Genomic DNA, 12,654 nt, shown 5'->3' with positions numbered 1-12,654 from the left:
TGATTCGTTCACATACCTCCCTCTCCTCTCCATGCCCTCACCCAAACCATCTCTTTTACAATTATGACACGTCTCTATCCCTTTGAAAGTATACTTGGATATTGATATGTCAGGTTAGAAACTGAACAAAATCTATGCTATTGCCGTGATAATTTAATGTAACTTTAATTTACTTTTCTTCTTCTTTTTTTCTATTGGGATGATTTGAGAATTTTTGCAGTTTAACTTGACAGTGAGAGTGCCTGAATCCTTAAGACAGGTGAAATACTTGAAAAGCAATCCTTTTCAGCTTCATGCATTGCAGTTACTAAAGGGATTGGGAAGAGCAGAGATCGCTGGGGCCTCCCACAAGGTTTCTGATACAGGAGGGCAGGGGCATGTAATGTAATTTGCATTCCTAACAAGTTCCCAGGTCTTGCTGATGCTGCTGACATTATATGCTATATAAATATTAACAGTTGAATCTCTTTGAAGTTAACTGTGAATATAAATAAAGGATCCTATTGAGTGTGTGATCACGGTTTATTAATGTTAGTAAAATCACTATCAGTTTTTCTAACCTAAAGTTTTAGGGGTTTCATTATTTGAAAACTCTTCAGTATCTTTCAAGATGGCAAACTGTTTGGATACCCTGAAAATTTAATAATTATGTAGGCTAAAAACCCCTATTACAGTGATTTAAAAATTAAGTTCCTTAACATAATTATAGAAGACACAAGAGAAAGACAAAATTTGCTTGACTACGAAGAGGGAAGAATATGCTATCAACTTATTTTAGGGTAAGATAAACTATAGGTAAATAAATAGTAAACATTCTCAGTTGAGAAAAAGCAAAGCATCATCCATGGATGTGAATAATGGAAAGCTTAGCCAACTGTAAATAAAAATGTGGAGTTTTGGGGTTTTTTTTACAGATCATTAAAAGACAAAAGGAAAAAGGCATGTCTACTCACACCAACTCATCTTCAGTAATTTCCTTTTGTGGCTCTAGATTTTTCCTCCTCAATATTCTCATCATCTGATCAATCTCTTTCTGAAGTCCTTGCAGATTTCTCTCCAAGGCTTTGTCTTGAGCTCCTAGAGTTTCATTCAGTTTTAAAGCTTTTTCATTAACAGCTGCAGGGGTCAAACAAATTCAGCAAATTAGTCATTAAAAATGTCAATGCAAAAATGGCATTTAGCATCTGCTCTTCCCCACCACCTCCAAGGGAAATGTAGTTCACCATGGGGATTCCCGCTGTGAAACAGAGGCGGTAAATACAGCGAGCTGTAGCAAACCGGAACATGAGGCCCATTTCGTCAGAGTTTTATTGAATTCTCTTAGGGGCACATTCATTCATGCATGGTGTTCCTACTCCAAGAGGAACTGTACATAAAGAAATTGGTTAAACCTTCTACGTGTAACAAGTACACACACACACACACACACACATATATACCTAGAAGCTAAAAATGTCAGATTTGCATTGTTATAAGTCATATTCCATCAATTTTAAAATATTGAGAACAGAAATGCTATCAACAATGAGATCTCTGAAAATGACATGGTCCTTGCAGCCACACAGTGTTTGTCTAGAATACATACATCTATGTCTATATATAATATGTATACACATATACAGAATATACACATATACAAATATAGAGACTATACATATTGCTGTCCATATGTATGGCTTATTGGCTATCTATATCTATATCTCTGTTGTAGCTATCTATATAAGCTATACCTATATCTACAGAAGTACTGGACTAAGCAAACGGTTATCGATTAGTTTTCTGGGTACCTTCCAGAATAACAGTCATCGTAAAAGTCCATGTTTTTATGTATTTAATGGGTTTCAAACTGTGCTTTTTTTTACCTTAAGGTTCTCCCGATACTTCAGGAATTCTATACGTGATGTTTTTGTTGTCAAGACTCTACTTTATTGGTTGTTGTTCTGGGCAAGATTTCATGTGTGAAAAGAATGCTGTCAAATGAGAGTCTGAAAACGTGGTGAACGGAAGCATTTACCCAGTTGTGTTAGTTTTGGATTAGCATTCCCAGAAGTGGGCTTTATGGACCTTAACTCTGGTGAGTTCAAAGGCGACATCTCTTCACACTCCTTCATCTGCTGGCCCTGGATCCCGAGAATGCCCACACTTGCACCAGTTGCCTTGAGTGGACTCCAGCTCATGACAAGGCCTGGGAGGCATGGCAGAACTGTGATGACAGGTTTTACATGCTGGTTTCTCTGAAGGAGCTCACTGGACTCGGTTTCTTTTGAGGCAATTCGGAGTGAACTGGAACCACCACCTTTGCAAAGCATTCCAAGAGTTTACCCTGGCCCTGGGGACAACACATCTGTGATATTATCTATGGACATTCTTTGAATAGTGGGAGGGTGGGGATAGTCGGGGACTTGGCCGAGAGGTATTTTCTAGCGCTTAAGTCTATATCCTAAAACAATCATAAGATAGAAGGAATCCTGAGACGTCATTTCTATTCTAGAAGAACTACTCCTGATATGCACTGGGTTGGGTTGTTACCAGAGAACTGGGGAGAGAGCTCCTGAAACAGACACACACCATTTAGGCAAACTAGCAGGCGTCCTCAAACTATGGCCCGCGAGCCACATGCAGCCCGCCAAGGACGTTTATCTGGCCCGCAGGGTGTTTTTGCCCCGTTTGTTTTTTTACTTCAAAATAAGATATGTGCAGTGTGCATAGGAATTTGTTCAGAGTTTTTTTGTGTTTTCTTTTTAAACTATAGTCCGGCTCTCCAATGGGTCTGAGGGACAGTGAACTGGCCCCCTGTTTAAAACTTTGAGGACCCAGAGGAAGGCGCTGGGTGACAGGCTAATACAGTGGTTCTCAATTACAGCCCGAAACCACCAACATGAGCACCCGAGAACTGGTTAAACGTGTCAACTCTCAGGTTCTCCCATTGACTCAGCCCTGTTGTGTAAGGGGTGAGCCAGACAGTTCCACAGCTTAGCAACCCTAGAGAGATCATCAGGAAGAACTCCCGACACAGAGCACTCCTCACAGCGCTTGCTACACGTGTGCCCCTCAGGCCAGCCACTCTGCCCTCCATCTTATCAGCGTCTTCTTCTTTGGGGCTGTCCTTCTACCTTACCAAGCATATTATCTTTTCCAGGGAATAATCCCTGCTGCTAACCTGTCTGAAGGATGTAAAATGAAGTCTTTCTATCCAAATGTATTCTGGCTGAACTTATGTCAAGACACATTTGTTCATTCTTTGTAGGCCATATGAGAACCAATACGCTTTTCCGTCAGAGTTTTCCAGTCTCCCGTGTTCACTCTGCAGCCTTCCCATGTAGATGGTATGGATGACTAAGCCAGCCTCAGGTCAGGCATACCTTAGTTTCCCAAATGGCATCTCTGCTTTTTCACACTCTAAAGAGGTCTTCTGCAGCAAATTTGCCCAATGCAATCTGTTGTTAGGTTTATTGCCTGCTGCTTCCGTTATGGGCATCAACATTTAAAACCTTTTACCATGATATTGTTTATTGGTCCAGTGACGAAGATTGCTGTCTTTATGTTGAGATAGAAGCCATCCTGATGGCTGTAGTCTTTGAACTTCCTCAGTAGGTGCGTCAAGTCCTCTTCACTTTCAGATGACAAAAGGCTGTGTAATGTGCACACTTCCTGTTGTTAGTGAGTCTTCCTCCCATCCCAGTGCCATGTTCTTCTTCACCCAGTCTTGCTTCTCTGGTTCTTTGCTCAGTGTACTGCTTGAATCAGTATTGTGAAAGACCAGAACCCAATGCACACTGCTGGTTTAAAACTGAAGGTTAGTGGCAGCAATCTGTTTTTAAAATTCCCGGGGGTGATTCCACTGCAGCTGAAGTTTGAACACCACTGGACTAGTGGAAAAGGAGCCCTGGCGTAGTGGGGTCAGCCTTGGGCTGCTACCCACAGGCCAGCAGTTCACATCCACCGGCTGCTCTGTGGGAGAACGTGAGCCATTCTGCTCTGGTGAAGATGATGCGCCTCTGTAGCCCATGGGGTCAGTTTGACTCCGCCCCGTAGGAATTAGCTCATGCCAGTGAGGGAGCGAGTGGGTGAGGTTTGTAGAACAAATTCAGTTTTGATCTTCAAACTACCCTTTTCCAAAATGATTAGGGACTATGTCTTAGCAAGGTAACACTTTCTTTGTTCACTAACAGTTATAGCTTGACATAAGGCAAAGAGTCTTCCCAAGACTCCGCCATTATTGTTAATGAGATATCACATAGTGTGTCAAGGTTCCCCGAAGTGGGATATACCACCTGCTGAGGGGGCTGGACCAGGGGGCCTGCACAGTAGATTACTATACGTAGTGTTTATGCTTGTGACTGCAATCCAAAAGGTCCACAGTTAGAAACCACCAACCTCGCCTTGGGAGAAAGACACAAACCGTTACAGCCTTAGACACTCACAGGGGCCAGTTCTCGCCTGCCCTTGATGGTCGCTATGGGTTGGCATTGACTCAATGGCAGTGAGTTTTTTATACTTTATCCTGATTATGGGCGCTACTTAAAAAATTTTAATTTCCAAGGCAATTAAAGGGCTGTAGGCCAAATAAATTTGGGAATCTCTGACTTAGAACATATATTATGAAACCAGAAGGCACAGATTAAATTACTTGACCATCAGTCAAGTAACTGACTGACCATCAGACTATGGAAGAACCAAATTGAGGTGACACACTGGTTAAGTGTCAAAGGATTTCTCCTCGATTTTCAGAAAAGCAGTCATGCGTTTGGCTACAGCTAGAGGATAGCCCTGGTCTTTAGTGTGAGTGCTGATCATTCATACAGCTGTCCTCAAGTGTTTGTAGCATAGAAATCACTACTGAGAACATTTGCATTTACTTATGTTCTTAAATGAAAATGTTAAACCCTCCTCCCAACCTGCCAAAGCTCTATGTTGTTCACATGCTCAGTATAAATGAGCTTTGATAAGATAGATTGCTTATGAAATATAATCTATTGGAGGTCTTAGGTCTAGGTGGTACTGAAGAATGGAGGAATGTGGGACACAGCTGCACTCTATCTAAGGGATTATTCTCAAAGCTAAGCTTCTGCATGGAACCAGTTGGTGCGGAGTAAAAATAATGAGAGAGAGAGAGAGAGAGAGAGAGAGAAAAGGCAAAGGTGGCTGATCATTTCAGAGCGATGTGACATTTCTTTTCAAGTAAAACAACATGTAAGCAGCTAGACGTCATGTATTTATGGGAATACACAACAAAGGCCCTTACAATATCAAGCTGCATTAAGAAAAGAAGCATCATTTTTTGTAGACAAGTTCTGATTACTCCATTGCTTATATAGATGGGACTTCTCAGAGTATTTTTAAACTGAAGACTGATACAACATTGATTTCCTCATTCAAAGGATACATTGTCACTGCAGTATGCCTCCATTTCAGAGTGCTGTAAATTTCTGCCATGTAAATATATCTTTTGAATTTACTTATAATCTAATGCCATCTAATTTCAAAGGACATTTAAGGTATTAAAAATACCACAAAAATAAGATAAAATTAAGAGAAATGGACATAAAGATAAAGGTGAAAAATTAATGCAAATCAGGGAAACCATGACTGGGCAGTAAGTCATAGCAGAATAGTCAGTGCAAAACACAAAGCAAACCTGTTGTGAATCTGTTCCAATTGCTGGTAATTCAATGTGTTTCAGAGTAGCATCACATTCCAAAGGGTTGTCAATGGCTGGGCTTTTATGGAAGTAGATCAGAGGTTCTTACTTCCACATCCTTAGCAGTCAAGTGCTTAACCATTTGCATCACTCATTCTTAGTAGTCAACACAAGATCAGTGGCTTTCTAGTCCAGTCCTACTCATGGTACCCCCTATGGGTCAGAGCAGAACGGTGCCCCACTGGATTTTAAGTGACCACCTGACTCTTCAGAAATACACCCACCAGGTGTTTCTTCTCAGATGCCTCTAGGCAAACTTGAACCTCCCAACTTTTGGTGAGCATTAGCCATTTGCACCACCAAGACACCCCAGCCAGTGAGGAGTGGAGGCAAGAAAGGGATTCTTGGAAAGTATACATGACTCATAAAAGATCAGTGAATGAATTCTAGGGTACTAGCAAAACTTCTTTTCATACTAAGCCTGAAAAAAAATCTTCTCTAATGGGTGGTGAATTTACTAGGAATGACAAATACTACTCTGGCATGAACCACAGGAAAGGATGATTTCTAGCATTTATTGAGTCCCATTATATGTCAAGATCACAGTAATACATACCCTCATTAATTCTAATGATGCATACAATAAGACATTTTATGATTTAATTGGGAGTTATAGTAGATGTTATAGAATTAGAGTGTGATGAGAATGCCTTAAAGTAATAGAAGCTGATTGTCTATTATAAAGAGGTCATGACTTTTAATAGAAGATAAGATGAGTAAAGTGTTTGATCTACTAAAAATGAAACAGATAGACAAATGCCAAGCTCAAGTATGTACTTTTTTACAGTAATTTTACTGTAACTGAGCCTAAAACGCTGATGAATACCCCTCATTATTGTAGCTTTGAGAGGCGAAGAAACTCTATGGATATGTTGCAAAACCTCCTGAAAGTCTCAGGTGAGGTCTTCCTCTGTCTGTGTGTGTGTCTTAAGGTACCAAGGATTATAATACATATTCACATCACATGGAAAATTTATTTAAGAATCTGGCATTTCAGGCTCGAACTTTCATTAGATTTTAGCAGTTGGATTAATTCTACCAGGTATTTCATAAAGGATGATGGTTAACAAATTTGGCAACCTTTATGCTGGTGCTTAGTGGCAGAAATGAACAATTTTTCCATTTTTCTCAGGCCCAGCATCGGACATGGCACAATGTGAACTAGGAGAAGGCATCCTATTTGGACAGACATCATGAACGGCCCGACTAAGGTACCATGAGGGGCTGAGAGAGGGCCCTTTCTTTGTGTGGCGAGGTCAGGGTTTGTGGTTGGTGCACAAAGGCTGGGTAGTGTCGTCTCTATTCTGCCTGCTTGAATGATGTCTTTGTGTGGTACACACACTATAGGGAAGACACAGATACCAACATGGCGGCCATGAATATGCATCTGTGGCAGAAGGTGGGGACTCAGTGTAGAGAAAGAAATAAGCAGTGTCGTTACCCAGACTTATTAAAACACATACCGTCATTTATTCTCATGTCATCACATTTGTGGGAAACCGTTTAACACTCAGTCCCCAGGAGAGCTTGCTGAGGGTTGAGTGTTTGCTTGTTCAAATGGAAGCAAAGGGAAAGTTACTGGAGTATTGACCGGGGCCTCCAGGTGGAGGTAAACTGCTCGAACTGCAATAGAAGTTCATTGTTTTGTTGTGGACACTTTCAAGCCATAACCACAATATAAATTCTGAGAAAATGAACACAGAATATAAAAGCACCACTACTTGTAAAGACACAGCCACAATAACTTGGTGCAGATTTTCCTGAGGGGGGTAGCTTCTGTTTCAAATCAGGGGAGGGCCTGCCTCAGGCTCTGTCTCCCAACAATGCTATTTCTTGCAGTGGGGAATTTGGGGGAGTTTCCATCTCTTTCTTAGCCAGTGCTTCCTAACAATGGGTTAGGCATTTCCTTGAATGTCATCTCTAGTCCTGACACATTTGGTTATAATACCAAGAAAAGTACGGAAAATGCATAATCTTATCGGACAATAAAAATGGCAAATAGTTGTTCCTGCTTTCTCAACATGGAAGCAAGTTAGATATATATTATAATTTCCTTACTAATATTAGAAGATATGTAAGAAATAATTTGGTGGGGTGGGGGGGGGGGAACGCACGGATTATAAATCCTTTTAAGAGTTTCTTAATCTGGGCTTTCACTCAAGAACTGTTTCCACATGATTTTTCCATCATGCTGATAGATGCCATGAATTACGTCCTAGATTGTGCAGTAAATGCAATACGGCTCCTGGTAATGTAGTACTTCCAAATCCCAAGCAACAGATGTTCATTAAAAACCAGTAGCAAACTCATTATGAGAAATTAAAATGCTGCTTTAATGTACCAAATGGAATGATAAAATTAGTTTTCACACATACACAAAAGAAATCTTTTAAATGCTTTGAATACAAACAATAGCAAAGCATCAATTGTAGATGAGGCACTTAATCGGATTAGCCATTCCTCAAGAATTGGAGAGTTCTGAGAGAATGCCTTTTGTTTACTGCTATTTAGGGTCTACAATGACAAATTCATTGACTGTTGTCACTAAGTCAACACTGTAGGTTATAGATTCTTAGCAGATAATATTCTTGAATTTCTTGGCCAAATTACTTTTTTAAAGTCCAGCCCTCCAATCTAGAAATGTCATCTCTCCTGAGAGAAATTACAGTTCTGTGTAATCCCTTCCCCTCTTTTTCTGTTGGGAAAAATAAATATGAAATTGTGATTTTTCAATACCTTCTGCATCCTGGACAAGCTCCTTAATGGATTCTCCTAGTGATTTTGCTCTCGCGTGGGTCCTCTCAGCATCCTGTCCGGTTTGCTCGCCATCGGCTGTCACTTTGGTGGCCTAATGTCCCCAATCCAGAAAAAGCATCATTAATAGGGATGATGAAGCTACAGCTTGCTAAGCTCCCCCTGGCTACATTTTCTTTCAAATACTACTTTGAGCCAAAGGCAATCGATGAATTATTGATCAGATGTACTGGAAATGACACCCTGGGCTCAACTATACAATTAAACTTTATTACTTCTTCCATTAAATGGAAATCAGAGAACCGTATTTGGTCCTTTAAAAACCATCGTTACATGCAGTGGCACACAAGAAGCAATAAAAAACAATTATTTTTGAAATATCTTTAAGGTACTCTCGCCAAAAGTCTTTAATGGATTCTCCCATCTCCACGTGTTGTTTTGCTCTATTTTATTTACTGAAAAAGTGTGGAGTTCAGTAATGATCTCTTGAGGGAGGCACACACAGTCTGTCTCAATAAGCTTGATCCTATAGATTCACTTTAGATCAATACGTTAATTAAAGAAACAAAGAGGAAGAAATGCTTAGCTACTAAGTAGTAAATGCTTATTTTATAACACTTTAAAGATGCCAGGAAAACATTAAGAGAGAATAACTGTTAACTTTTCCCCTCTGACATTCCTAGAAAAGAAGACAATTAATCACAGAACCATACATCATTATCAACTAAATCAAACAGCCCAACCACAGACCCCTATTCACCCCAAACATATTCTCATACACTTTCACTTTATTTTTTAAGCTATTTATTTAAAAGTTCTATTGGTATAGAATTCACAGATCACACAATTCAATCAGTTATTCATATTAAGAAGAGTTGCTTCAACCATCACCACATTCAATTTTTCACCTTTAATTGACACTCAAAATGGCACATGACACTTAATGGACTTACTGTCTGCAGAGTAAAAGATAAACCGTGTTTAGCCCAAGAAGAATGATATGAGAACTTTTTAAAGTTTCTTAAAAGGAGATCCCAGGATTTAAAACACATTGAAATAGGTTTTTACTTGTGTGTGTGTGTGTGTGTGTGTGTATGGAAATTATCTTTTACTAAAAAGATATTGATGTTATAACTATAGGTAATAGAGAATAGAATGGTAAACTGTCTCAATATAATTTTGAATAATGTCTAATACTCTACAATCTCCATACCAGAGTACTTATACTCTGGACATGACCAGAAAATCTAGTTATTTTCACACATAAGTGGATTTTAAATAGAACTAAATGTCTGCCCAGCATAGAACATGGTAAGAGATACTACAGGGATTGTATAGCATTTTCTGATTTCCCAGGGGCAGCAAGAGGTTTAATTTATGAAAACTTGAGATCTTGCACAAATGGTAGAATATAATATTCTACTATTATCACATAATTTATCAGCCTACAAGTGTTACAAATACAAGCTATAGAACAAAAGGATACGAACCCACTGGAAGTTGTAAAATATCCTCTTTAGAATTTGTAGCATGTGTACACAATGAATTGCAAGGTGTTAACGGGAGCATGGGTAACTCAAGTGGTTTGCAATTGGCTGGTAACCAAAAGCCTGGCCGGTTAAACGGACCCAGCGGCTCTATGGAAGAAAGGGCTGGCAAACTGCTTCAGTCCTGATTCTGACCCAGAAAACCCAACAGAGCAGTTCTATGCTGAACACACGGGGTCTCTGGGAGCTGGTGTGGCGACTCAACGGCTAACAGGAATAACAATCAACGGGTTCACTGCTCTGCATTTATTCTTCTAAAAGAGTAATAATGGAATTAATTTTCACTCGTATTCTTAAATTTCTTGCATGCAAACTGGTCATGAAGTTCCTAAATTAACAAAATCCCTGCTTTGAGGGGTATGTGTTGAAATGATGCCTTAGCAATGTCCTGAAACACGGTTCTATCCACTTGCCTGGCAGACTCACACTGTGTTCTCTCTCTCTCTGTCTCTCTCTCACACACACTTTCGTAAATGTTCCTATTGAAAAGCTTATTTTGAACTTGGAAGCAAATGAGGTTGTAGGCTTTCCATGAAGTTATAGTCTTGGAAAGTTAGGGAAGAGTGTTACTCTGACTCTAGGGACCCTCTGAGACAGATTGACTTCATGGTCGTGGACTGGAGTTGTTGGTTTGAATCACTAGCTAGGGTTGATTGCTACAAATGTTGGCAGGTGACTCCATACAGTGTGTGCAGTTTGGGTTTAGCAATGCTCTCTGATACCGCTTCACATATCACATGGGATCACCCCAAGAGACTTGGTTTAGGTTACAGTTTTATTCTGATGACACATGCAAAGCTAGCTAGCAGCAGCATACTTTATTGTTGTTGTTGTGGGGTACCTTTGAGTTGCCTCCAACTCATGGTTACCTGATAAACAACAAAACAAAGGAAAACACCATCCAGGGCTCACATACTTGAGCACACTGCCAAGTCACTCCGTCAGTCCTTCTCATTCAAGATCTTCTTCTTTCTTGCTGATCCTCGACTTGACCATCCATGATGTACTTTCCCCGAGACGTTCACTCCCCATCCCTGGTGGTTCAGTGGGCTGTATGTTGGGCTGCTAACTGCAAGATAAGCAGTTTGAAAACCACCGGCCCTTCTGCTTGAGAAAGATGAGGCTCCCTACTCCTGCAAACGTTCACAGGCTGTGAAACCCACAAAGGGAGTTCTACCCTGTCCTACAGGGTCACTGTGAGTTGACTTGATGGTGTGGATTTTTTGAGAGGTCCCTCCAATGTACGTCCAAAGTGTTTGAGATTATGCCTCTCTTCTGTGACATAGAAGGAAGATTTTGGCTATATTTTTCCAACACAGATTTGTTTGTTCCTTTGACAGTCTCTGGTATAATCAACATATTTTGCAACAGTATAATTCAAAGGCATCCACCCTTCATCAGTCTTCCTTACTTAGTGTCCAGCATTTGCATGCAATAGGAAGTCAATGAAAATCCCATGGTTTGGGCTAGGAACACCTTAATCTTCAAAGGGATATCTTTTAACACTTTAAAGAGATACTTTTCAACAGATTTTCCCAGTTAACTTCTTGAGTGCTGCTTCCATGGGCATTAGCTGTGGGTCCAAGTAACATGAAATCCGTGTCAATGTCAATCTTTTCTCCTTATTGATCTCATTGGGGTGTGCTGGTCTATAATCCATCCTGAAGGTGCAGCCTTTGATCTTCATCAGCAAGTGCTTCAAGTCCTCTTCACTCTCTAACAAGGTTGTATTATCTGAATATTGTAAATTGTTTAAGGATCTTCTTCTACTCTGGATGTTGTGGTAGTCTTCTTATAGTCCCGTTTCATGTATTGTTTGCTCAATATACAGATCAAATAAGTATAGAAAAAGAATAAAACCCTGACACACTCTCTACCTGAAGTTAAACTGTGCAGAATTCCCTTGTTCTATGTGATTAACTGCCTATTGGTCTATGTACAGGTTTTGCATGAGCATAATAATGTGCTATGTAATTTCCATTCTTTATAATGTTATCTATAATTTTTTTTACAAAAACAGCTTTATTGACATATAGTTCACATAGAGTACAATTCAATAGTTCAAGCATATTAAAACATTGTTCAATCATCATCAGAATAAATTTGGATTATCTAGATAGTGTTAATTATGTCAATTCTCTTCTGCTTGTATTCAACTTGTATTTATTTACAGATTTATTTAGTAATTGCAAGAGTCATCACTAACAAACATTGTACTATTAGCACTGATTTGTGCACACTTCAGTATTAAGTTGTGATGAATTATACATCACATACAACAAGAAACAAGTTACAAAAACAAAGTGATTTGTCTATGAGGCCTTATGCAATCAACTCGCAGGAGTCCTTGTAGTGTATTAGACATGCCAAACTTTTTAAAAAAAACTTCCTATATTCTATTCTCCTTAAAGAGGTTTTAGAACTTCAAAGTGAACATTGGTTTCATTATCATTATCCTGGAATAAGACACTTTTTGTGACTGAATTTGTGTCACCATCAGTTTGGGCTGCAGTGTCTCATCCATAGTATGGGCATTTCCAGGCCACGGAAGTGGTCCCCATAGCATCCAAGAGAACACATTTCCATTATAACAGAATGAATTGCAGAATTACTTACTGATGGGTTGATTTATCGGTTTGCTAACTCCTCAGC

The 12,654-nt window shown here is 39.7% G+C and overlaps 1 protein-coding gene across 6 annotated transcripts in view; it reads right to left on the bottom strand.

Annotated features, from left to right (window-relative positions):
• The window catches only part of LAMA2 (laminin subunit alpha 2), a 671,264-nt gene that overhangs the window by 136,904 nt on the left and 521,706 nt on the right, over positions 1-12,654 (bottom strand). For all 6 annotated transcript variants that reach the window (XM_045294657.1, XM_045294659.1, XM_045294658.1 and 3 more), the window contains 2 exons: positions 8,438-8,549; positions 954-1,116 (listed from right to left, as the gene is read on the bottom strand). In XM_045294657.1, coding sequence (XP_045150592.1) covers positions 954-1,116; positions 8,438-8,549 — 275 coding nt within the window. The remainder of the gene's footprint in view (positions 1-953; positions 1,117-8,437; positions 8,550-12,654) is intronic.

This window comes from Echinops telfairi, unplaced genomic scaffold, assembly GCF_000313985.2.
Source record: "Echinops telfairi isolate 266 unplaced genomic scaffold, ASM31398v2 ScPeMD7_3533;HRSCAF=4204_0, whole genome shotgun sequence".
NCBI lineage: Eukaryota > Metazoa > Chordata > Mammalia > Afrosoricida > Tenrecidae > Echinops > Echinops telfairi.
This window is presented reverse-complemented; position numbering and strand designations above follow the sequence as displayed.